This window comes from Oenanthe melanoleuca, unplaced genomic scaffold (assembly GCF_029582105.1).
Source record: "Oenanthe melanoleuca isolate GR-GAL-2019-014 unplaced genomic scaffold, OMel1.0 S006, whole genome shotgun sequence".
Lineage (NCBI taxonomy): Eukaryota > Metazoa > Chordata > Aves > Passeriformes > Muscicapidae > Oenanthe > Oenanthe melanoleuca.
In genome coordinates this window covers 139,092-165,932 of record NW_026612655.1, presented here as the reverse complement: position 1 = coordinate 165,932, position 26,841 = coordinate 139,092, and the positions used below count along the sequence as shown (strand labels likewise).

Genomic DNA, 26,841 nt, shown 5'->3' with positions numbered 1-26,841 from the left:
GGGCTATTGTTGAATGGGGAAAAGGGAGGAGAGAGAGGGTGTTTTTTAGGGGATTGTATTAGATTTGAACAAGTAATTATTTGTTTTTTGTCCTGGTATGAAGGACAGTTATCTGCCAATAAAGGCAGAAGCATCTCTTTGAAATGGAGAATGTAAACCCCCTCCCTCCAAATTATTATAAATTTGAAATTAAGGGGCTCTCAGGTAAAGATATGGGAATTAAGAATAACAGTTCTTTACTGGGAAAATTAAAATAGAAAACAGTATTACAAAAAACAATCCCAACCCAGAGTCAGAATACAACCTGACACCCATCAGTCAGGGTGTTGGTAGCAGTCCAATCAAATGGTGGCTACAGTACTCCTGCAGTGGCAGGTGTGGTTCAGGTGAAGCAGTGCTCCTGTAGAAGGGTGCAGCCTTCCTTTAAAAGTCCAGGGATGACGTAGAAAGGTCCGGTTTTCCTCTGGAATCCAGTGGAATGAAGGTATCTTGGCATCCATAATCTCAGTTTTTATCTAGGTAGGAAAGGCTTGGCTCCTCCCCCTGGCTGGAGCATCTCCCAATGGGATGATGTAATTTTATCAGTCATACAGTGGGACTTAATGGCTCAGCACCAGAAGATATCTTCCTGGAGGGAGGATGAGTTGTGGAAAAGATAAAGATGATTGCCCCATCTAGTCTTAAAGATGTCCCACTAGCAGATAATATGTGCCATGGATATAAGGAATCACTACCCCACCCAGCTTTAACAGATTGTGATAGAATACACATTTCTGGTCACATCAACCCAACACATTATCCACCCCTTATTCTACGCAATCTGTGTAATGAAAACCTTACACACAGTTCTCATTTAAAATTAGGTTTTCCCTTCGGTACACAATGGGTTTCCCCATCTTTTTGCATTACCAAGTGTAACCAGGTCCTGGAGCAAAGACAATCCCATGGGAGAGATGGGTTTCTCATTGCCCGGGGTGGGACTAATCCAAACATTCTTTCCTAAAATATCTTCTATGTGTACTACAGGCACTTTATCTCCATACACTGTGTGCAAGGGTTCAGACTGGGCAGGACCAGCTCGATTGATGGACACTCGGGTGTTGACCGTCCAGGTGGCCTTTGCTAAATTTCTTTCCTAATTCTTGAAGACTCTCCCACCAAGTGCCTTCAGGGTAGTCTTGAGCAGGCTGTTGCACAGTTCAACTTTCCCAGCAGCTGGTGCATGATAGGGGATATGATATATCCATTCACTGCCATGTTCTCTGGCCCAGGCGTTGATAAGGCCATTCTTGAAATGAGTCCCGTTGTCTGACTCAGTTCTTTCTGACTCAATCAGACTTGCTTTTCCAGGTCCAGGATGGTGTTCCGAGCAGTGGTGTGAGGCACAGGGTAGGTCTCCAACCATCTACTATGGTCAGCACGTATCGCTTCCCTTGGTGGGTCTGAGGTAGTGTGATGTAGTCAATCTGCCAGGCCTCTCCATACTTATATTTGGACCATCACCCTCCATACCAGAGGGGCTTCACCCGCTTGGTTTGCTTGATGGCAGCACACGTCTCACAGTCATGGATAACCTGAGAAATACTGTCCATGGTTAGATCCACCCCTCGGTCTCATGCCCACTTATAGGTGGCATCTCTGCCCTGATGACCTGAGGCATCATGGGCCCATCGAGCCAGGAACAATTCTCCCTTGTGTTCCCAATCTAAGTCTATCTTTGACACCTCTATCTGTGCAGCCTGATCTACCTGCTCATTGTGCCAGTGTTCTTCATTAGCCCAACTCTTGGGAACATTGGCATCCACATGACGGACTTTCACGGGTAGCTTCTCTACCCGAGTGGCAATGCCTTTCCACTCATGAGCAGCCCAGATTGGTTTCCCTCTATGTTGCCAGTCAGCCTTTATTTACCTTTCCAGCTACCCCCACAGAGCATTGGCTTTGAGTTCAGCAAGTTGACTTGATCCATCTTCTCCTTCAGTAGCTTGTGCAACCTGTCGTGTGGGGCTCCATACGGCTGCTTTTCACTTCCAGTTCATTCCCATGATGTGGCAGGAAGCATCGGTGAAAGGAATGTAGCATTTTTCATCTGCTGGCAGTTGGTTGTAAGGTGGAGCTTCTTCAGCCCGGGTCACTTTTTTCTACTGCTCTTCATCGGTGAGACCAAAAACTTCACCTTCTGGCCAGTTTGTAATTATCTCCAAAATCCCTGGGCAATTTGGGTTTCCAGTATGGGTGCGTTGCTTGATGAGGGCAATCCACTTGCTCCATGTGGCATCAGTGGCGTGGTGGGTAGAGGGAACCTTTCCTTTGAACATCCACCCCAGCACTAGCAGTCGGGGTGCCAGGAGGAGTTGTGTTTCTGTGCCAATCACCTCTGAAGAAACTTGAACTCCTTCATAGGCAGCCAAGATTTCCCTCTCTGTGGGAGTGTAATTGGCTTCAGACCTTTTGTAACTTCTGCTCCAGAATCCCAGGGGTCGGACTCGGGTCTCACCAGACACCTTCTGCCAAAGGCTCCAGGACAGACCATGGTTCCTGGCTGCAGAGTAGAGCACATTCTTTACCTCTGCTCCCATCCTGACTGGGCCAAGGGCTACTGCATGAGTGATCTCCTGTTTGATCTGGGTGAAGGCTTGCTGCTGTCCAGAGCCCCAGTGGAAATCGTTCTTCTTGCGGGTGACCAGGTAGAGAGGGCTCACAATCTGGCTGTACTCAGGGATGTGCATTCTCCAAAAGCCTATGGCACCTAGGAAAGCTTGTGTTTCCTTCTTGCTTGTTGGTGGAGACACTGCAGTGATCTTATTGATGACGTCAGTGGGGACCTGGGCCCGTCCATCTTGCCACTTCACTCCCAGGAACTGGATCTCTCGGGCAGGTCCTTTGACTTTGCTCTTTTTAATGGTGAAGCCGGCTCCCAGCAAAACCTGGATGATCTTCTCTCCCTTCTCAAATACCTCCACTGCCATGTTCCCCCACACAATGATGTCATCAATGTACTGCAAATGTTCTGGAGCCTCACCCTTTTCCAGTGCAGCCTGGATCAGTCCATGACAGATGGTGGGGCTGTGTTTCCACCCCTGGGGCAGTCGGTTCCAGGTGTACTGCACGCCCCTCCAGGTGAAAGCAAACTGAGGCCTGCACTCTGCTGCCAAAGGAATGGAGAAAAACGCATTGGCAATGTCAATGGTGGCATACCACCTTGCTGCCTTGGACTCCAGCTCGTACTGCAGCTCCAGCATGTCCGGCACGGCAGCACTCAGCTGTGGAGTCACTTCATTCAACGCATGATAGTACACAGTCAATCTCCATTCTCCATCCGACTTGTGCACAGGCCAGATGGGACTGTTGAAGGGTGAGTGGGTTTTACTGACCACCCCTTGGCTCTCCAGCTCACGGATCATCTTGTGGATGGGGATCACAGCATCTCGAGTTGTCCAGTACTGCTGGCGGTGCACTGTCGTGGTGGCAATTGGTACCTGTTGCTCTGTCACTTTCAGGAGCCCCACTGCAGATGGGTTTTCTGATAGTCCAGGCAAGGTGTTCAACTGCTTAATGCTCTCTGTTGCTACAGCAGCTATTTCAAAAGCCCACCTGAACCCCTTTGGTTCTTTATAGTAGCCATTCCTGAGGAAGTCTATGCCTAGAATGCGCGATGCCCCTGGGCCAGTCACAATTGGATGTTTCTGTCACCCCTTTCCTGTCAGGCTAATCTCGGCTTCCAGCAAAGTGAATTCCTGGGATCTTCCCCTCACCCCAACAAGGAAACAGGTTCTTTCCCCACATGTTCTGATGGTATCAGGGTGCATTGTGAACCAGTATCAACTAGTACTCTATGTTCCTGTGGCTTTGATGTGCCAGGCCATCGCACCCACACTGTCCAATAGATCCTGTCATCCCATGCCTCTTTCTGGCTAGAGGCAGGGCCCCTCTAGCCCTGGTTATTATTTCTTTCCTGGGCATACATAGTGGAGGTTCCTTCCAGGGGATTAGGCAGACCATTCTCTCTTCTGTGATACCCTGCACATTTACCATGGGAGGTTGAGGCTACCTTTGTTTTAGCGCGGTTCCCTCAGTTAGCATTTCCCTCCCTGAGTTGACACACCCGTGCTGCCAGGACAGAAGTGGGTTTCCCATTCCATTTTCCCATGTCTACCCCATGGTCTCACAGGAAGAACCACAGGTCAGTTCGTGGGGTGTACCCTCTCTCCCTAGCTCGGGGGCGTTGGGTTCTAGATTTGGGGCCTATGACTCGCACTGGTGCTGCACTGATCTTTCTTATCTCCTCCCTCATCTCCTCTCTCATGTCCTCCATCCTATCTTGGACCTCTTGGAGGTCCCTGGCCACGGCAGAGGCATTGGCCTGCATTGGGCCATTCATCATACTCTCAAAATTTCTGAGTCTGTCTCTTGGTGATAATCAGCATTGATCATTGCAATGAAGGTGGTATACCAAGATGGCCCCAGGGTTGCCAAATTTCATAGCATCTGCCCTGTGCACCTGACCTTGTCAGGGTCATTGTCATGCTGTCCATCCCTCCCAAAGAGTACCTCTAATACTGCCACTTCTCTCAGCTGCTGGATCCCTTCCCCATGAGTCTTCCAGCCCATTCTACAGTGGTGCTCCTGCATTCTCTCTTTGTGGACAAACCTCTCTCTCACACTCATTAAAAGCCGGTCCCAGAGGGAAAGGAGGCCTTGCTCCCTTACAAATATCTGGTCCACACCTGAATCCTGGGCCAAGGATCCCAAATTCCTGCCTCAGTTCCATGCAGTTGCACACCTGTTCCCGTAAGGTCCCAGACCCGGAGTAACCAAGTTGTAAAAGGCTCACGGCCTCGCTGTGCAATGTCTTTACGCAGGTTACGGAGACTGTCGTATGAGAGGGACTCGGTGACAATCTCAGCCTCTGGCTCCCTTGCTGGTTGTGAGGACCCTCCTGGCTGATCCCCATTATCTAGGTGCCTTGTTTTAATCTTAGATTTTCTAGTTTCCACAGGGGCAACTGCTGCTGGCTGTGGCTGCCCCTGTGATCCAGCTGGAACCTGGACAGATACAACATCTATGGGTTCCACTGCAGCACCATCTGACTCTCCCTCTTTAGGGCAGGGGGAGGGTTTCTCACCAGCTGGAGAAAAGTGCTCCTTCAACATCTGGATGTGCTCCTTCAACATCTGGCCTCTTTCACTAGAGCTCCCACCCACTCTGGATGGTTCATTTCTGCGGTGGGCTGTGGGGCAGCATCCCTATCCCCTGGGGCAGGGTCATGTTTTGGGGCAACATCCCTAGTCTCTGGGGCAGGGGCAGGTTCTGGGGCAGCACCTCAATTTCCTGGGGTAGGTATCAGGGTTGTTATCCAAGCCAATATTCTCTTGTCTCTGAATGCTAAAAAGAACAAGGCATATCAGCAACACCAGCCACTGTGTGATATCATTAGCATTTAAAGCAAATCTGAAATCCTTGAAAACTGGTGGGGTAGCCTCAAAAAACTGGGTGATGGTTTGGGAGAAAATTTCCCTTGCATTCATTACCTCACAGTAAGTACCATTATTGAAATAACCCCAGAAACACGCAGTTAGAGTACGATAGCTCTGGATCCATGTGGCCACTTCCCAGAGAAAATTAAAAAAACATGAATTCCTGACATAATCAATCCATCAAACTAATCGGATAATAGCTACAGTAAGTTTGGTGAGGGGGCCCATATTCAAATAAGGGCTTGCAAATGGGAGAGAGATATCCATGACCACATGGAGCCCAAACCAGATTAAACTGGACAGCATGTTGCCACTCAAGAGAGCTGTTACTCCTGTCTCAACTCTCCACTCAGTGCCCTCTGCCCCACGTCTGGGGGCCAAAATCTTTCCTGGTTTGAAGGACAGGTGGCTACCAATAAAGGCAGAAGTTTTCCTTTGAAATAGAGACTTTAATTCCACTCTCCCCAAGTATTATAAATGTTTGAATCAAGGACTCTGAGGCAGAGATAAGGGGGTAGGAATAACAGCTCTTTTACTAATATATCTAACCGTACAAGCAGAAACAACAGTAGTTGTTAAAGTTACCAACAAAACAGGACAATAAACTCGGTTCCAGTCCTTTCTTTAGCTGTGGGCACACTTTCTCGTGGCGGGAGCAGAGGTGGGAGGGGGCGGCAGCGGCTATGCAGGTCTTGGGTGGGATCAGGCTGGAGAGGGCAGCTCCTCGCTCACCGTTTGTGTCCAGGTGATTCGCTGTGTCCTCAGAGGCAGGAGGCTGCAGCGGGGCAGATGCAGGGCAGGTGATCGCAGAGGGTCTGGCTCTCCTGCCTTCGGCCACATGGCTCCAGACTGGGGAGTCCTCCTCTGAGCTCACAGGAAACACGAGTCTCCTCCAGAAGGTCCTGGGTGTAACCTGGCCAGCTCCATTGGCATGATAATGGGAAAAATTCTTTAAATTGACACAGTAATAGAAAACCACTCAACCCCCAACACCTGGAAACAAAGAAGAACCAGGAAAACCTCAGTCAATAACCGCTGGTCAGGAAAATTCAGGGGGAGCCATGTGGGGGTTTGAACTCAGGGGGATCCTGCTGGGGTTGGGTGCCCCCTGCAGCATCTCCTCAAACACCCCCAGGCTTGGGGGCCTTGGTGGTCTCACCCCCCACCTCCATCCTGGGGCTCTCAGGAACTTGGGGTGTCCTTGTCCCACATCCCTGTGCTCCAGGTGATCTCGTGATGTTCTCCAGGTTGGGAGCAGCGAAAGCAGCCACAGGGTTTGGGGCTTGGGCTCTGCAGGAAGTTTTGTGTCTCCGCTTCGGTGCCATGTCCAGGACTTCAGGTCCTTGGCACACCCTTGGCACGTGTGATTTCCTAGAGTTGGTGGTGAGAAAACCTGGGTTTAGGTGGGAAAAGCTTGGTTTAGGTGGGAAAAGCCAGGTTTAGGAGGGAAAAGCCAGGTTTAGGTGGGAAAAGCTGTGTTTAAATGTTGCCTTTGGACAGTGGGAGAAACATTGGGAATTCTGGTGCTGACAGGGGTTCTGCAGCTTCCCTGAATATTTCCCTTTGCTTTGCCTTTGATGAATCTGAAAGAGCCACAGTCAGTCTGGGGTGAGCTCAAGACTCAAGAGAGATGGAAAAGATGTGGGAGAACCCAGAGGCTGACTGGGAACACTGGGAGTGAACTGGGAGCACTGGGAGTGAAATGGAAGCACTGGGAGGGAACGTCACTTCCAGAGTGATGTGGGGATAGCACTGGGAGCACTGGGGGAGACGGGGTGAAACTGGGATGATTCTGCAGGGAGCAACACTGAGTACACCAGGAGTGAACTGAGAGTCAGCTGGGAGCACTGGTTGGAACTGGGAGCACTCAGGGGAACCAGGGTGTCCTGCTGGGAACACTAGTTGGAACTGGGAGCACTGAGGTGAGGTGCTAGGAGCACTGGGAGGGGGCACTGGGAGCACTGGACACCCCATTGTGTCCCATTTACTTGAGTCCAGCTCCCCCCTGGCTGGGCAGGCGGGGAGGTATCGGGGTGTCCCTGCGGTTTTCGGGTTGCTCCAAGCAGTGAGGGTTTGATTGACAGCTGAGGGGGAACGGGTGGGGAGGATGCAGGGGGCTGTCCAGATGGGGGATTTGGGGTGTACTGGGAACAGGAGTGGCCCCCAGGAATGAGGGAATCCAGGAATGAGCAACCTGGAGCCCCTGAACTCCCCATTCCCAGACACAGAGACCCTCCTGAACCTCTGTTCCTGGGCACAGAGAGCCCCTACACTCCCTTCCCTGCCACTAGGACCCCCCTGAATGCCCTTATCCTGAACTGAGACCCCCCTGAACGCTCTTATCCTGAACTGAGACCCCCCTGAACACCCTTATCCTGAACTGAGACCCCCCCTGAATGCCCTTATCCTGAATTGAGACCCCCGCTGAACGTCCTTATCCTGAACCAGGACCCCTCTGAACACCCTTATCCTGAACTGAGACCCCCCTGAATGCCCTTATCCTCAAGCAGGACCCCCGTGAACCCCCTTATGCTGAACCAGCATTACCCTGAACCCTCTTATCCTGAACCAGGACCCAAAATGGGGAGATTATTCTGGAGGTAAAAGATGAAAAGTACATAGAGGCACTTTGAGTTTGGTGTTAACAGCCGTTCAAATGGAGGGTGAAATTAGTGAAGAAATAATAAATCAAGTGTTTCCTGGAGTGTGGGCTTCTTATGTACTAGGGAGGACAAAAACTGCACCTCCTATAGTAATTAAACTTAAGGAAGGAAAACAACCAGTTCGAATTAAACAGTATGCCTTGAAAAGAGAGGACAGGGAAGGAATTAGCCCGATAGTTGAAAACTTTTTGCAATTAGGGTTGTTAAAAGAATGTCAATCTGACTTCAGTACTCCCATCTTACCGATCCAAAAAGCTGGTGGGTCATATCGGATAGTACAGGATCTAAGGGCTGTTAACAAAATAACTGAAAATTTCTATCCCGTGGTGTCTTGGTTTGGAGGACAGGTGTCTGCTAAGAAAAGCAGGAGCTTCCTTTTTAAATGGAGAATGTGAACACCTTCCCTCCAAATTATTTTAATTTTGAAATTAAGGGGCAACGATACAGGAAATAGGAATAACAGTTCTTTATGAGGAAAATTAAAATAGAAATACAGTGTTACAAAGAACAAACCTAGAAACACTGACAAAGTAAGAATACAACCTGACACCCTGTCAGTCAGGGTGTTGGTAGCAGTCCAATTAAATGGTGGCTACAGTCCTCCTGCAGTGGCAGATGTGGTTCAGTTGAAGCAGTGCTCCTGTAGAAGGGTGCAGTTTTCCTCTGAATGTCCAGAGATGATGTGGAAAGGTCCAGTTTTTCTCTGGAGTCCAGTGGAAAAAGGGCTACCTTGGTGTCCAAAATCTCAGTTTTTATCTTGGTGGGAAAAGCTTGGCTCCTCCCCCTGGCTGGAGCATCTCCCAATGGGATGATATAATTTTATCAGTCATGCACTGGGACTTAATGGCCCATTAACAGGAGATATCTTCCTGGAGGGAGGATGGGTTGTGAAAAGATAAAGATAATTGTCCCACCTGGTTTTAACAGATAGCCCATTAGCAGATACTATCTCTCATGGAGATAAGGATCACTGCCCCACCTGGTCTCAACAGATGGTGATAGATTACATACTTTTGGTCTCATCCTGTATTGCAACCCAAGACATGTGATAGCAAATCCATACACTTTGCTAATGTGCCTAAGACCAGAGCTAACTTGGTTTACTGTTTTGGACTTGAAAGATGCCTTCTTTTGCCTCTCTCTCCATGAGGCCAGCCGATTTTTACATTTGAATGGGAAAACACTAAAAGCGGGTACAAATCCCAGCTCATGTGGACAGTGTTGCCTCAGGGATTTAAAAACTCTTCTACCCTGTTTGGAGAACAACTTGCCAAAGATCTGGAATCCTGGGAGGCTCCCCCAGAAGAAGGAAAGCTGCTGCAGTATGCAGACAATCTCCTCATAGCCACCTGGATGAAAGAGGCATGTGTAGCCTGGATGGTAAGCCTCCTAAACTTTCTAGGACTTCAGGGATAGAGGGTATCAAAGAAAAAGGCCCAGATAGTGAAGTGAAAGGAAATTTATCTGGGTTATGAAATTAGTGGGGGACAACAGACTCTAGGGCAATATTGCAAGGCAGCAATCTGCTAAACCCCAAAACCTCAGACAGTGAAGGAACTGCGAACATTCTTAGGAATGACAGGGTGGTATAGGCTATGGATACATGGCTATGGGCTGCTTGTAAAACGTCTCAGTGCGCTCATTGCAAATGGAAACAGAGACCTCCAGTGGACAAAAAGAGGCCACGTGGGCCTTTTACCAGCTGAAGAATGCTTTAATGTCAGTCCAGCTCCCAGACATGAGTAAACCTTCTTTCTGTTTTTCCATGAGAAGCAGGGAATTGCCCTGGACATACTGGCCCAGGACCTGGGTCCATACTGGAGAGCAGTGGCTTACTTCTCCAAGCAACTAGACACAACAGCCAAGGGATGGCTGGGATGCCTCAGAGCCATTGCTGTAGTGGTGCTGAATATTCAAGAGGCACGAAAATTCACCCTGGGCCAGAAAATTACTGTATTGGTGTCTCACGCAGTGTCTGCAGTCCTGGAAGTAAAGAGCAGGCACTGGCTCTCCCCACAAAGGTTCCTGAAATACCAAGCCATCATGGTGGAACAAGACGATGCAGAGATAGTTGTGACTAACATTATCGATCCAGCTTCTTTCCTTAGTGGAAATCAAGGGGAGCCTCTACACCACGACTGCCTGGAGACTATCAAAGCCACCTACTCCAGCCACCCTGATCTGAAGGACACCCCTTTGGATGACACAGAATCTGGTTCACTGATGTCGTCAGTGGGAAGCGACATGCTGGGTATGCAGTTACCACCTGCAAAGAGGTAATAGAGTCTGGACCCTTGCCAATAGATACCTCTGCACAAAAAGCTGAGATAATCGCTCTAACCCGTGCCCTAGAGATTGCAAAGGGAAAGAAAATAAGCATTTATACAGACTCAAGATATGCATTTGGGGTTGTACACACACATGGAGCCATCTGGATAGATAGTGGACTGATAAACTCACAAGGGAAGAACATCAAACATGTGCAGGAAATATTGCGACTACTGGAAGCAGTTCAGTTACCTGGGCAGGTAGCATTTATGCACATTAAGGCACACCAGAAGGTGAGCTCAGAATTGGAGGAAGGAAATGAGCTGGTGGAGAGAGGCAAAAGAAGCAGCAAAAGGTGAGATGATGATTGAGGGAGCTTTAATTCCAGATGGACAGGTCTCCCTTGAAGGTAAGCCAGTATATACCAGAAGAGATAGAAAACTAATAAAGGATCAAGGAGGAACATATAACCAAGAGGGATGGGGGTTACTGTAGAAGGGATGATGGTCATCCCTTCTCATCTGTTATGGCCATTAGTAACAGAAGAGCACCAGAAAGCATATTAGGAAGTAGATGCCCTGTATAACTATCTAATTGGAAAGATTAACTGTCAGAAATTTATACTCAACTGTCATTTAGGTAAGTAACACTGGGTGACAATGAACTGAAATTAAAACTTACTCAAGCAAAATGAGCACATTGTGGTACAGCCTGTAGAAATCTAGTCAATAGAATTGTTTTGTTTGTTTTGCTTGTAGTCATAAGTGTAATCCAGGAATTGGAATGTACCTCTAGCCAGAAATATGCTGAATGGCCTTGGTCCTAAGGTTTCATTCACTACACAAGATCCATGGAAAAGCATTCTGATATAAAAGATCTAAACCTATCAACTGTGTCATGCATGAAAACCAGGTATACAAAAGGCAAGAATGGCAAAAACAAAGGTTGTGGTCCACCAGAACCCCAAAGCAGGGACCCTCAAGAGAGGGGAACCCCCGGGATTCCCGGACCACCAGCGGGGGCTGCTGGGGCTGGAGGGGCACGATGGCCAGAAAGGGGTTCGGGGGATCCCAGTGCCAGAAATGGCTGCTCCCAGTATGAGCCCAGTCACTCCCAGTATGATCCTGGTCACTTCCCCTCACCGCCTGCATGATCCCTGTTTCTCCCAGTATGAACCCAGTCATTCCCAGTCATTTCTTCTTATGATTCAATTTGCCCCCAGCTGCTGACAGTTCCTCCAGATTTTGTCCAGTGTGTTCCCAGTTCTCCCAGTTGACCCTAGTATAGTCCCAGTCACTCCCAGTATGATGTCTGTCTCTCCCAGCAGGGCCTCAGTCACTCACACTTGCCCCCAGTTCTCCCCAGCACATTCCCAGTGGCTCCTAGTGTGGTCCCAGTCACCACCTGCATGGTCTCAGGCACTCCCAGTATATCCCAGCTGCTGTGAACATTTTCATAGTCATTGCCAGGCACTCCTAGTTACCTCAGTATGGTTCAGTTGCCCCAGGATTACCCCAGTCACTTCCAGTACATCCCAGCTGTCACCAACATGCATCCTGTCATTCCCAGTTCCTCCCAGTGTGTGCACAGTTGGCTCCCAGAATGGGCCTGGTAGCTCTCAGTAGCCCCCAGTCAGGGTCTGTTGACACCCACTATAATCCCAGTATGATTGTAGCCACTCCCAATATGATCCCAGTTGTGCTCTCAGTTCCCTCAATATGGTTCCAGTACCTTCCAGTTGATCCCAGTTGCTCGCAATGTCTCCACATTTGCCTCCCAGCATGGGCCCAGTAGCTCCCAATAACCCCCAGTCAGGTTCCATTCACACCCATTGTAATCTCAGTGGCTCCCAGGATGATCCCAGGAGGACTCATAGTCACTCCCAGTATGGTCCCAGTCACTCCCAGTATGGTCCCAGTCACTTCTGCTACAATACCAGTTGTTCCCAGTATGATCTCAGTCAGTCCCAGACATTCCCAGTATTATTCCAGCCATGCCCAGAGTGATTCCGTGTCCCTCCCAGTGTGGGCCCAGTTGCTCCCAGTCACCTCCAGCATAGTTTCAGTCACAGCCAGCAATTTTCCAGTCATTCCCCATCTGATTCCAGTAGGATCCCAGTCACTCTCAGATACTCCCAGTACTATTCCAGTCACTCCCAGTCTGATGCCAGCCACTTCCAGCAAGATGCCAGTATGACCCAGGCATGGGCATAGCTGCTCCCATTATTATCCAATGTGGTTCCAATTGCTCCAATTTACCCCCACTATGGTTTCAGTCTTTCCCAGTGTATCCCAGTTGCTGCTGGCATGTTCCTAGTCACCCTCAGTGCAGTCCCAGTTGCTGCCAGTATGATCCAGTATGGTCCCAATGTCCCTCAGCATGCTTGTAGTAATTCCCAGTCACTCCCAGTGATGCCAGTCCTGGGATGCCGCACCCCTCTCTGCGTTCCCCCCTCCCAGACTCCCGAGAGGAGCCCCAAGGGCTGGCAGTCCCTGCCCAGGGTCCCCACCAAGCCCCAGTTTGGATCTGCAGCCCCCAGACTTCCCAGTTTCCCTCTCCTGTTCCCCGGGCCGGGTTCCCCAGAGGGTGGGAGCAGCCGAGAGCCCCGCGCTGCCCATCCCGACCTGTCCCGGCTCCATCCCCGCTCCTGCCGCGGGCTGCGAGGGCTTCGGGAACGAGACACCGAGGGTGTCACTGCTGCTGGGGACAGGAGGGATGCAAGAGGAGAGCTGGACAGGGAGAAAGGATGGGAGTAGGAGAAGGAGGTGGGGCTAGGGAGACTTATTTGCTGACACCCAACACAAAAATGATAGAAGAACACAAACGTAGAGAGAAGAGGTTCGTCAATCAATATAAATCTGACTGGGATGATAACTTTAGGGCCTGGGATTTTGAAACCTCCAAAACTCTCCTTCTGCCTCAGACTGCTTCAGGGGCAGCCTTGAAACAATTGAATCAACTAGGTTGTTGGCTAAGTATGCAATCTCGTGCCATTTCTCTGGCACTGAGCAATTTGTTAATTGATGTTCATGGTGTGAGACATGCAACTCTGCAAAACAGAGCACAGGTCCATTTTCTTTTGTTAATGCATGGACATGGATGCAAAGACTGTTGGAATGTGTTGCATGAATCTCTCTGACCATTTGGTATCTATACATAAGAGCATACAACAATTCCAGGAGGATATGACCCAACTCAGAGTTGAAGAAGGAACATGGTTAAGTGATCTGTTTGGTTGGCTGAGCCTTACACCACTGTGGAGAGAACTTTTGAAAATAGGCATGTACGTGTTGATTGTCATCATAGTTATCATGGTATTTGTGCCTTGTGTACTTCATGTATCCCGCAGAGGTTTGACAAAGCTGTCCTTTCTCCTTGTGTCCAGTCTGGACCTCCCCAGCTGCCCTTGGTGCCAATATTTCTTTTTCAGGCTGTTTTATATAATGAAGGAAAGCTCCACTATCTGTGGAACCTCCCTTCAATCCCCCTCAGGCTTCTCCTGTTCTGTCCTCAGTCTCCACTGAGCCCAGGGCCCTCAGACTCTGCCTGATGGTTATGTGATGAGGCTTCCAAACCCAGTCTTGGGAGATTTTTGGGTCCTCTCCAAGGTCTTTGAAAATGGAAACATAGTGGTCAAAGTCCAAGAAAAATGGACTTTGATTTTCTCCCAGATCTTTCAGTGACAAAACAAGGGTCCATATCTTTAAACTGAATCAGGGTGGATTTACATTTGTTAGAAGGAGGAAATATTTTACAATGACAGTGGCACAAAACTGCAACTGCTTTTCCAGAGAAGTGTTGCTGTATAGGCGGGTGTGACACACACAGACACTGCACACTTCAGGTGGCCAAATCTGTTTATTACAATAGCATGCTGTCTTTTATACCCTCTACACAGTTTACAGTTTCTTCATTGGCTACAATAAATCAACATAACAATCATTGGCAGAAAAATCTTCACTTCTATTCTTCCCATGGCCTTTCTAATAATACTTTCCCAGCTGCAGGGCTTTCTTCCCTGGTTATCTTCTTTTTCCTTCTTTTCTTCTTGGTCTCCATGCCAATAGCCTTGGTCAGAGAATACTTTTCAAAACAACCTTCACTCACTAACCCTCTCTAACCCATAGACCAGCTGTGGGTCCTACCATAGAGAAGTAGATGCCCCATGCCAGAAATGCTCCAGGAGCAGGAACTTTGTGCAACCTGACATAGTGAAACCCCTCCCCAAGGATGGAATTCCTCTTGTGTGGGTTCTCTGATGTGCTGGGTGACCTCACAACACTTGTGGCCAGAATGTCTGCTGAGGGCCAGCCAGGCTGCTGCAGGGGCAGTGACCTCACAGCCATCACCATTGCAGCCCTGTGCCCTGGGCCTGGCCCTCCCCATCCTCGGTCCCTGTCTTGTCTCTGCTGGGATGAAGAGTTTTGTCATTAATATCTTGTCCCCACGGTGCTGGGGCCAATTGCTTCCCAGTCAGGTTCCTGGAGCACAAGTGGCTTTGCAGAGCCCAGCCAGAAATGACTCCTGAAGCAGCAGCTCTGCAGTGGTGGCCACCAGGCTGGCTTGCCAAGGGAGGCTTCTGGCCATGCCCTGGAAGCAGCTGCTGCTGCCAAGGTGCCTTTGGCTCTCCCTGGCACAGGTCCCACCATGGCACTGTATTTGTGCCTGAGCCCTTCCCTGTGTTGGAGCTGGCCTGGGGCTTTTCCTGCAGTGGGACCTGCCCTGGCCATGGCACAGGAAAGGCAGTTCCTGCTGGAGCAGGAGGCTCTGCCTGGAATGGGCTCAAACAACTCCAACAAGGCTCTGTTTGCAAAGCCCCTAGTGGGAAATGAAGTAGGGGGATCACACTGCTTTTAGGGTGAATAATGCTGAAACCAGCCTGACTCCTCCATCCCAAAGTTCAACATCCTGAGAGGGAGCTGAAGCTGTGGCAGAGCTGGGAAAATCCCCAGAGAAAGGAACAACCAAGTGCCACCACTGAGAACTTCTGCAGACCTGCTCAGCTGGCATGGCCTGGGCACATCTGACTGACAGGGCAGCACTTCAGACTGGAAAAGCCCCGTCCCAGATTGTAACAGCAGCGTGTCCTGACATTTCCCTCCTTGGAGGGTGTGGGCCTTCCTCCCTGGAGTGGGGACACCCCTCAAGGACACTGCTCCAGGCTGAGCCAATGGTTTTGGTTTGGGTGAATGATATCAATCTCTACTTAATAACTGGTTTTGCTTTAATACAATTGCTTCAAAATTGCTTCCTGTCTCACTCTGAGTGTCCCTGCAGAGGAACAGGGACACACACTTCCACAAGCTCAGGTTCTCCTTTGATGGGGAATCTGGGATGCAAATAGCCTTGTCAGAAGGATAAAAGCATAAGGAATGGACTAGAAAAAATTACCCTTCTTGCAGACAATGTTCACCAAGTTCACAAAGTTCACCTGCATTTCTCCTTTTTAGATTCTTTTTGTCATCTACTCTGGGCGGTCCAGCTTGGTCTAGTGCTTATCATGAACAGATTGTGCTCTTGATTTATACCAGTGCAAGAGATGTAGAATGATCTAAGCTGAACACAGAAACAAACTACGTCTGTCAGCCCATTTTCACCGTCTAGGTTACTTTGCAGGTGTCCATGGAGACGCGGGAATGATTATCACACAACTCTCCACTTCCAGCTGCAGGCTCTGGAGATTCTTTCTCTGAGTTCAGTCAAGGTTGCATTCCCTAACAATTCCTGGTACCACCTCCTGTTTTCCAAGCTTGGAACAATCACAATGAAAACCTTACCAACAGCACAACTCCCCAGACCACAAGGAAAAGAAAGGATAACTTGTAAAGTTCTCCAAACATTTGTCCTGCTTTGCTGCAGAACTTGTGCTGCAGCACAGTGTGGAAAGCCAAGAGAAGCTGCAGTTGGTGGCACAGCTTATGACAAAAGCTCAACCTCGTTCTCCATGAAAGGTTCTTGAAAAGAGCAGACAGGACTGTGGAGAAGATTCTTGGAAAACTGAAACAGCTTTCCAGAAGTGAAAATGGAAAGAAACGATCCAAGATGTTTTCATGTATTTATTTCTATGCTCCCCTTTTCTAGTGTTTTATTTAGTGTTGCACTGCTTTTCCATGCCATTAAGTCCAAATGGATCTCACCTCTAAGATCGATGGCTTGTGAGTTTTAGACACTCTAAAATACCATAAGCCACAAAGAGTTTGCCTTCCCCTGGTTTTGTTGGAAAGCAATGCTGGAGACATAAGTGCAGTGCTTGGCTCGGGCAGGAATCCTCCAGCCAGGAAAGGAGCCCCGACAGTGTCTGAGCCTCAGCAGGGCCAATGCACAGCAGGGACCCAGGGGATTCCTGTGTCCCCGTGCGGGAGTCAGGACTCTGGGCCTGGGCTCAACAGGGCAAAGTTCTCGTGTTGGGACAGACTCAGGGGCTGCCCCTGGGGCGCCGGGGCTCGGCCATGGGGCGTGTGGGGCGAGCGTGGAACGGACACGCGGACAAGCGGACACACGGACAAACGGCCCCGGCGCTTCAGTTGCGGCGGCAGCGGCGGCAGCGGCGGCAGCAGCAGCGGCGGCAGCGACAGCGAGTCTACAGACCCTCTCGATCTCTTGTTCCTCCTCTCTCGCAGTCCCGCATCCTCTTCCCCGGTGTCCCTTTCACGGACCCTCTCCCCCTCTCCCCTTCTCCCCCCCTTCCCCTGCCGGGCCATGCCCCGAGCCCGCCCCCGGCCCCGGGCGGTGCTGCCCCTGCCCCGTCCCCGTCCCCGGGCCCGCCCGTCCCGCCGCGGTCTCGCCTCCGCCCGGCTCTCGCTGTCCTGGCTGTGGCGCTGTTGTCTGGGCACCAGTGCCTGGGGCGGGGGCGGCATCGCCTCTCTTTGGCTCCGCTTGTCCCGGCCCCGGCCCCGGCCCCAGACTTGGCCCCGGCCCCAGCTCCAGCCTTGGCCCCAGCCCCAGCCTGGCCCCATCCCCAACTTTAGCCCCAATTTTAGCCCCAGTCCCAGTCCCAGCATTGGCTTCAGTCCCGGCCCCAGCCCCAGCCCCAGTCCCAGCCCTGGCCCCAGCCCCAGCTTTAGCCCTAGCTTTAGCCCCAGTCCCAGCCCCAGCCTTGGCTTCAGTCCCGGCCCCAGCCCCAGCCCCGACCCCAGCCCCGGCTCCAGCCCCAGCCCCAGCCCCGGCCCCAGCCCCAGCCCCAGCCCCGGCCCCAGCCTTGGCTTCAGTCCCGGCCGCAGCCTTGGCTTTAGCCCCAGCCCCAGCCCCAGCCCCAGCCCCGGCCCCGGACCCAGTCCCAGCCCCAGCCCCAGCCCCGGCCCCGGCCCCAGCCCCAGACCCAGCCCTGGCCCCAGACCCAGCTTTAGCCCTAGCTTTAGCCCCAGTCCTAGCCCCAGCCTTGGCTTCAGTCCCGGCCCCAGCCCCAGCCCCGGCCCCAGCCCCAGCCTTGGCTTCAGTCCCGGCCCCACCCGTGGCTTCAGTCCCGGCCCCAGCCCCAGCCCCGACCCCAGCCCCGGCCCCAGCCCTGGCACCGGCCCCAGCCTTGGCTTCAGTCCCGGCCCCAGCCCCAGCCCCGGCCCCAGCCCCAGCCCCGGCCCCGGCCCCGGCCCCAGCCCCAGTCCCAGCCCCGGCCCCAGCCCCAGTCCCAGCCCTGGCCCCAGCTCCAGTCCCAGCCCCGGCCCCGGCCCCGGCCCCAACGAGTGCTCAAACCCCGGCCCCGGCTCCTCCCGAGCTCCGCCGGGGCCCGGGGCGGGTGCGGATTCCCGGCCCAGGGCGGTCGGGGGGCGGTCGGGGGCCGTGTCTGGCCCCGGGCCGAGCGCTGACAGCCGCGTGTCGCCCGCAGGGAAGTCGCAGGAGGCGTTGCAGGAGCGGTACCGGATGGGTTCGCTGCTGGGCAGAGGCGGCTTCGGCAGCGTCTTCTCGGGCACCCGGCTCGCGGACGGCGCCCCGGTGAGTGGCGGGGCGGAGGACGAGGAGGAGGAGGGAGGAGGAAGAAGGAGACGAGGAAGGGGAGGTTGGAGCGCGGCGTGCCGGGCGGCGAGCTCAGCCCGCTGCTGCCCCTTGCTCGCAGGTGGCCATCAAGCGCGTGCCGCGGGGTCGCATCCGGCGCTGGGGCGAGCTGGTGAGTGAGCGGGGCCAGCGGCAGAAGCCGGGGCGTGCCGGGCGGCGAGGAGCCGGGGCCCGGCAGGGTGGGAGCCGCCGGGAGCCCTGCAGGGAGAGCGGGCGTGGGGTGAGCGGGGGTGCAGAGCATCCCGGGCTGGCTGAGGAGTCCCAGAGCCCTGGCACGGCCTCAGCCCCGCTGACGGCATCGTGCTCCTCGCGCAGCCCAACGGCGCCCGTGCGCCCATGGAGATCGTGCTGCTGGACAAGGTGTCCACTGGCTTCCCTGGAGTCATTCAGCTGCTGGAGTGGTTCGAGCTTCCCAGCTGCTTCTTGTTGGTGCTGGAGCGTCCGGAGCGATGTCAGGACCTCTCTGATTTCATCGCGGCTCGGAGGTTCCTGCCGGAGGAGGAGGCGCGGGGGCTGTTCCGCCAGGTGCTGGAGGCCGTGCGGCACTGCAGCAGCTGCGGGGTCCTGCACAGGGACATCAAACCGGCCAACATAATCATGGACCTGGACAGCGGGCAGCTCAAACTGATTGACTTTGGCTGTGGCACCTTTCTCCAGGACACAGTCTACACCCAGTTTGCAGGTGAGCCGAGCCTGGGGGATGCTCCTGGGCATCTCATGGCCCAGCCTGGCTGTGGCACCAGGGATTCCCCCCTTTGCTGCAGGCCATGGCATTGCTTCTGCAGCCAAGTTGCTTTTGGGTGGGGGTCAGAGGGGGGCCAGCTGCCAGCCCTGCCAACCGCATTCACCACCCACGCAGCCGTGGCTGGAGCTGGGGCAGCCAGCCCGACACAAACCCCATGGGGGTGGCAGAGAGGGGGTCAAACCTGGGCACCGCTCAGTTTGGTGTGCAGGCGAGGAAGGGCTTGGACTGCTTTGCTGCCCTTGTTTGCCTTAGCTTATTAATGTTTTTTGAGGGCAATGCAGGCAGGGAGGAGAGTGGGTTTTTCTCACCATTGGGTGGGTTTTTCTTCTGTGTGTCCTAGTTGCGCCTTCCCAGGGCTTCTGCTGCCCTCTCCCAATAGCAGTGGCTTCTTTTCCAGCCCCAGTTTTGTACACAAGAGCCAGGTGCTCACAAGGAGGCAGTGGGTCACCCCCTTTGCCACTGGTGCAGCCCCCCCATGCCCAGGGATGCTGGGGCGAGGCTCTGGGAGCAGCAGCATCCCCCTGATGAGCTCCATCTGTATTCCATAGGAACACTGTCCTACAGCCCCCCAGAATGGACCCACCTCAAATGCTACCATGGCGAGGCAGCAACGATCTGGTCCCTGGGTATCCTGTTGTACCAGATGGTCTGCGGGAAGCACCCGTTCAAGAAGGGCCGGGACATCATCTGGGGCCAGCTCAAGTTCCCACAACAGCTCTCTCAAGGTGGATCCTCATCTCTGGGCACAGGGAATAGCAGTGCTGGGAGACAGCTGTGGGCTCGTGACCATCCTGCTCTGGCAGCTGCTGAGGAGGTGGCACATGTCCTGCTGTCCTCCAAAACGGGGAATTGACTGGAAAGTTTAGGCACAGCTGTGAGAACATCCAGCAGAGCCCAGGCATGGGAATGGTGGGGCAAAGCAAACAGGATCGTTCTCCAACTGTCTGGTGATTTGTGGTTTCTCTCCCCAGAGTGCCAAGATATTATCAGTTGGTGTTTATCCATGCGCTCCTTGGACAGGCCATCTGTGGAAGATCTGTTCTATGACCCTTGGCTGCAGGGTGTTCATCTGCCCTAGAAAATGGGAGACATTCACAGGCACCATTTGATCCAGGAGCCTGGATCAAACAGCTCCACACATCTCTTGGTGATAAGAAGCAAAGAAACCCAGACTTCTTCGTCCTGCCTGTACCATGGAGCAGGGGTCATCAGATGGGAACATCTGTTCTGGAGCTGAGCTGGTCTTGCAAGCACTGGCGACCACCATCCAACCTGGTTTTACTTGTCCTGCTTCAGTGATGGCTGAGTCCCTGGGCAGAGCACTGACAGCCTGGTGTGGCCCCCAGGGAAGGAGAAGCAGCCCCTGGAGAAGCTGTCCCAGGTGGGCTGCTACAAGGACAACCTCAAGGATGACAACCTCTTCCTCGACCTGGCCACTGGCAGCTGGAGATGATCGACTTTGATTCTGGCACTTTCTTTAAAGACATGCTCCACACCCAATTTGCAGGTGAGTCCCCAGCCAGGGGAATGCTCCCAGATCTGGACATGGCGCAGCCTGGCCGGGCACCAAAGGTTCCCCCCTTTGCTGAGTGGATGCAGCAAATTCTTCAGTGGGCTGCCAAGCTGCTTTTTGGCTCTGGGCAGCTGCTGAGGGGCTGGATGTGCCATGGCTGGCTGCAGGCTGGGCACACGTGCTGCCCTCCTGCTCTGCTCTCAGAGGCAGCAGTGATTGGGAGGTTTGTGCCCAGCTCTGGGCACAGCCAGCATGGCCTGGGCACTGCGGGGGCTGGGACAAGGGGGACAGGAGCCTTCAGCTGACGGGTGGGTTCTGGTTTCTCTCCTTAGAGCTGGGCTCTGCAGATGCTGAGGAGCCCTGGGCTCTGCTGGGCTCAGCCCTGGGCACAGGGCTCTGCCCTCACAGGGCTCTGACAGCTTTGCATCAGACGAGCCCGTTCCGAGCACACCGCCTGAGCTTTCTGCTTTTGCAGGTGAGTGAGACGCTCCTGCAGGCCAAGAGATTGCAGTTAGGGACACACACCCAATTGGCAAGAATCCAAACTCTCCATGGTCCCAGCTGAACCCCTGGATCTCCACAGGATGTTTTGTCTGTTCTGCTCTTCATTCCTTCTTGGCTGGAATTGTGCAGTTGCACTTTCTCCTTCCTCTAGAAGTGCCACGAGTGGGCAAAACCTGGCGAGCCGTGTTCCTAAGGCAGTGCAGACTGGAGCTGATGGATGGAGAATTGTCCTTCTACACTTCCAAGCCAGAGCAAAAAGCTGTAAGTGGGACTTTCCATCTTTAAGAAATCACTGACAATTTAAAGGAAATGTGCACCTCATTTGAAGGGTGAGAAGGAAGGGCATCTTCTAAAGGATTTGGGGGTTGACAGAGTTTAGATTCCCAGTCCTGCTTGAAGCTGGCAGGGCACAAAGCCATTTCATCTTGCTTCAACCACAATTTAAAATAACAATATTGGAAATAAACCCCAAAATTGTTTTAAATAGTCTGCTGAGGTCAGTAAGATGGACCCATGCCATCACCATCAGCACAAAGTAAATAACTTAGTTCTTCTTTTAAAACAATCAGTTACTCCTTTATCCAAAGGTATGAACTATTTTTCAGTAACACCTTCATTTTGTTTTTATCTTTCACATTTTTTCCGTGGTTTTTCCTTTTATTTTTTCTTTTCTTTTCCTTAAACCAGAAAACATGCCATAAAAAGAGTGTCCTTGGCTCCTGGTTCCCGTGTGGAGCAGCTCCTTCCCGCTGGCTGAGCTGCTCAGGCAGAGCCCGGCAGCTCCTGGCCCTGCAGGGCTGAGGCTTTTCCCCGTTGCTGGGCACAGACTGATGGAGCAGCACTGCTGAACACGGGACACACAGAGGGACCAGGAGCAGCTGCCTTTGCCCTCCTGGAGCTCCAAGGGCCAAACTCTGAGCAGACAGGGCTGGAAGAGACTCGCAGCCTCCTTGTTTGCTGTGCTGCCCCACTTGTGCCCAGCCCAGCTCTGTGTGGGGCAGAGGGAGAACAAGGGACAACTCCCTCCCAGCCCAGGGACCCCTCTGGCCCTGGGGCTTGGGGCACTGTCAGCACCCACTGCTCCAGCCACCGCTTCTGCTGGCACTGACAGCAACACCCAAACTGTGGCTGGTCCCGAGGGAGCAGCAGCAGTGCCTGGATCTGATCCCTGACTCTGGGGCAGGGCTGGACAAATGACCCCCAAAGCAGCAGCAGCAGCAGCAGCAGCAGCAGCACATGGACCTGACTTTCAGCACAGCCCCTGCCACTCTTCCCTCCCGTGTGCAGTGGTGTCACAGCAGCCTGGGGCACCTGGGAGCCCCCAGTGCCAGCAGGGACTTGAGATGGCAGCTCTGGGCTCCTGGAGGTTGTGCAAGGAACAGAGGTGGGGACTCCCTCTCATGTGGGACTTCCAGATGTGGAAAAGGCTGCTGTGAGCAGGCAGCTCCAAGGACAGAGAAAGGAGGGGCTGGAGCCCTTGATCTGTGCCAGTTCCACAGCCCTGGGCAGCAGCCACTGAGCACAGGGGGAACAGAGGGCACAGCAAGAGGGACAAAATCAGTCAAGGTCAGAGACTGGGAAGAGCCAGAGCTGGAAGCAGGAACAGCTGCTTCATTGCACTCTTGGAGAAAGCTCTTGGCTGGTTCAAAGTGCTGAAAGGTGTGAAGGGAAGGGAGGAGGCGACACCAAACCATGCTCCTGGGTTCCACACCCTCCCCTCTCAGTGTCCCAGAAGGAATTGGATGAACTGTATTCTTCTCTCCGAGTCGTCTTGCCCAGCATGAGCAGCTTAGCACCAGGAGCTAAAAGAGCTGAAGCCTTAGGCCACAAGAGCTGAGCAAGAGGGAGCTTTTTGACCTAAGTAGTGCTGCCAACATGGACCTAACTGAGCCCAGCAGATGGAATCCTGGAATTACAGAATCTTTTCTTTGGGAAAGTCCTGCTGTTTACCCAGCACTGTCAAGCCCACCACTAGATCACATCCCTAAAGTACCAAAGCCTGGACAAGAGGCCCTGACTGAGGGCTGAACAACAGGCCCTGAGCCAAAGGTGACTCTGGATGAACCTTCCAACCAAAGGTTATCTTTGTATCCACTCATTAACGAAATATGCATGGTCATTAGCACTCTGATAGATGTGTGCACTCATTAGTGAAACATGGATTGACCTTTCTGTATTTAGAAGCTGAACAAGGCCATGGAATCCAACATGCCTTGTTTGGGGGTGTATGGTCAAAGTCAACTCCCTTGGTACCTCCTTGAGCCCTGGCCAGGCTTTGGGAGGAACCCAAGAGGAGAATGAAGCCAGCTGTTCCTGCACTAGGAGTGCTGTCAGTTTGTTTATTCAGCACTGTCAGAGCTGGGCCCTCTCACAGCGGGGTTGGAAGCCTCACCTGTGGCTGGAGGCACCTGCAGGAATTCCCAGTGTCCGGGAGTGGCTCTGCAGCCCTTGGCTGTGACAGCTTCCCCCAGCTGATGTGTGCACCTGGGTGATGGTAAAGTCTGGGGGTAACTGGTGATGGATCTTTCTAAATCACTGTGGGCAATCTTTGGTAGTGATGATTGGGTGCATTGCTGAGCTTCTCCTTTTGTGATTCTTTGCTGCTTTGAACTTGAGAAAATTACACTGATTCCTTCAGTTGGTGTCTGTGTCTTTGGTGCTGACCTTGCCCACTGGTAAAACCAAAGTGGCGTCGTCTGGTTGGATCACAACAAAATGTCACTTTTTAAATGCAAATGTAAGGAATCAGGCCCATCCAAAATTCCTGGATGCAAAGCCCTTCCCTAGAGTTCGCTGTCTCTGCAGTGGGCTGAGGTCAGAGCACTGTGTGAGCAGTGGAGCAGTCAGTTAAAAGAGGCTGAACCACTGGATGTCTTAAAATGCATCCAAAAATTGCATATGGAAAAAGGAAGAGAACTTATGGGTTTGGGATGATGAGGATGGATTTTGTTAACAGCATATTGGACACAGCACCAACCGAAGGAACAATTTTTTGTTGGAACGCTCCCACATGGAGCCACAGAAGAATTTTTAATCTTGAGTTTGAATTTCTTTGTACTAGTGAAATAATAATGATATAATATATATATATGTATCAAATATAATCAATTTGTATTTGTAGATAAAGTAAATAATAATAATGTGAAGTAATGCTGACAATACTAATGTGTTAGCTTTGGTTGCTCAGGGATGTAACACTAAATAGCCTACAGAAAAGCATTAACAAGGATATAAAGGTCATGGTGAACTTTGTGAGATTATTATGTATAATGAATAAAGTAGGAAGGGATGAAATTGGCTGTTTTAATGGGGTTTGCTGATACTGTGATGTGGAATGTGTTATCTGTTACTGTGGAAAACATGGTGATGAAGATTGCTGGGTTTTTCATATACCAGACTATCCACAATCTGGAGGATTGAACAGATGAATGTTTGTTAAAAGAACAGTTTAAAAAATGAAGAGATGAGAGCTTGTTCTGATGGAAAACCCATCTCCCAGATGTGCTCCATGCCCTTAACAATGGGCCCACAGGGAAATGGAAAGCCCCTGGATGTGCATGGCTGCACCCAGTTTGCAAATACAGCCATGGCCAGTGAGACTTGGACTTGCTGGGAAATTGTTCTGCGTGCCATGGCCCCTGACAGAGCCACCCCAGAGGCTGCAGAGGTGGACTTGGATGCAGTGGAATTCATTAGGATGAATCAGAAGCAAATGAGAGTTTTCAATACAGAAAGAGGAATTCCAATTACTCCAGGACACTTTGGTTGGGGAACTGCTCACTGGAGCTTGGCTTTGCAAAGTGTTCATGTCACAGGAAAAGTAATTGATGCAGATTGTCAAGGAGAAATCAAAGTAATCCTTTTACACAATAGTGAACAAGACTGGATTATTTAGCCCTATGACACAGTAGCACAATTATTGATATTTAAGTTTTAAAAACAGTAGTGAGAAAAAGAGACCCACCTCAAATCACCACTGTTTGTGGAGATAAAGCATTTGGATCCAGGAGCCCTAATAATGGAGGCAAAATGTGGATGCAGAGTCCAAATGCCCCTCCCAAGCCAGCTGAAGGAACAGCTCTGGGGAAAGACAGCACTTGAACCCTGAAACCTGGCCAGGAGCGATGGGAATGTGTCCCTGCAGCCGAGTGTCCATGTGAGAACAAGTGGATGTTATGGGATATTGTTTTACAGATCCTGCCAGACCAAATCTCCCTGTGTGCCCCAACATCTCTTTGGAAAATGCTCTGATCCACGGGGCTCCATGTGAAGGCTGATGTGACACTGAGGCACTTCCACACGAATTCCAACCAGGAGCCTGGGGCCCCTCAGGGACTGGGACCCGGCACCTCTCCAGCTGGAGGGGAAAGGACCCCACCAAGCCTTGTCACCCACAGACAGCACGGGAAAGCTGAACAGCAAAGGACCTTGGAGACATGATTCTGGAATTAAAAAGGCACCAGCTCCATGGACAATGGAATTATTGCTCCTAACCCGGATGAGACTGAGGAAAAAGAATGAGTAACCTTGTCCCTAAAGTACTGCTTATGTCTGTAAGTTGTATCTTGAGAGTCAGCCAGAATCTTGTTCACCAGAAACGCCTCTAGAGTTTCACCAAGGATTAGTCATGAAATTATTATGAAAATTTAAAGAGTGAAGTAGCCAAAATACTCCATGTAGCCAATTGCCGGGTATGTTCTCAACTGATGTTGGGAGGAGTGGGGTTCCCTGTGGGGTGGCAGACCTCTGTCAGTGGGCTCTGACTCATAACAGAGTCAGTGCAGGGACAGATACAGAAAACTGTACTGGGGAACAAAGGAATCAGTTTTACAGGATTCACTAAGATTTCTCTTCAGTAGAAACCGAACCCTGTTAGAGTTAGAGGCCACAATGTGAAAGGATTTCTGTGCTTTACCCTCACTCCCAATGTCAGTAGAACTCGGGGTGCTGGAGCTGGTCAGGGTCAGTGTTACAGCACTCCCAGCTGCAGGGCCACTGTGAAACTCCTCTGGCCCAAAGGCACTGGGGACACAACAGGAGCACAGGGAGGAGCCCTGGATCCATCAGCAGCCCACAGTGGGAAATGGGAAATCAGACCTTTGGTACTGGGAATGGGCCTGCTGGATGTGCAGAAACAATGCCTGTAAATGGCTTCCTAAAGGATGGTTTGGGTCCTGTTCCCAGGCTATGCTGATGCCTCCCTTGAGGGTACTTCAGCAACAACCACCAGGAAGAGTTAGGGCTGAGAGAACATTTTCCCCCTAAAGAGTGCCTTTGGTCTCAGGAAGCCAAAGACTCTGGTTCACCCTGTGCCCCATGTGCACTGCCTTGTCCTGTGGAGTTTACATTAATAAGCTGCATTGATTATTAGAAGAAGTAGAAAATGATACTGTGAAAATATCCAATAGCACATCCTATGAGCTCCAACAAACACAAATGGGCTCTACAGAACCGCATGGTTTTGGATTATCTGCTTGCTGGCCAAGGAGGAGCCTGGGCTATCATGTTAGAGTTGTTGTGACACTTTGTGCTGGGAAATTGAGTATTGAGACTTGTCTAAAAAGAGGCACAGTCTCAAGAAAAAGTGGGGATTTGATAAACAACAGAGAATACAACTAATTAGGCATGTTTTAGAAGGAATGTGACTTACAGCTCTGAGTAATGAACTTGAACAGCACTTAA

General features: G+C 51.8%; 1 protein-coding gene across 1 annotated transcript; it reads left to right on the top strand.

Moving 5' to 3' along the window:
* The first annotated feature begins 16,857 nt into the window (after positions 1–16,857).
* On the top strand, positions 16,858–20,505 carry LOC130266262 (serine/threonine-protein kinase pim-1-like). Its single transcript, XM_056515586.1, has 6 exons — positions 16,858–16,982; positions 18,052–18,337; positions 18,459–18,509; positions 18,713–19,079; positions 19,691–19,867; positions 20,114–20,505. The coding sequence occupies exons 1-6, from the start codon at positions 16,858–16,860 to the stop codon at positions 20,218–20,220; spliced, it is 1,113 nt and encodes a 370-aa protein (XP_056371561.1). The 3' UTR covers positions 20,221–20,505.
* Positions 20,506–26,841: the final 6,336 nt, after the last annotated feature.

Bases quoted from the DNA above. Each gene is read 5' to 3' on its own strand.
- LOC130266262 (XM_056515586.1), top strand. From the start codon at position 16,858: ATGGGGCGTGTGGGGCGAGCGTGGAACGGACACGCGGACAAGCGGACA. The intron at 16,983-18,051 runs GCGAGTCTACAG...TGGCCCCAGCTC, and splicing joins CAGCAGCGGCGGCAGCGACA to CAGTCCCAGCCCCGGCCCCG. The intron at 19,868-20,113 runs GTGGATCCTCAT...TTCTCTCCCCAG, and splicing joins CCCACAACAGCTCTCTCAAG to AGTGCCAAGATATTATCAGT.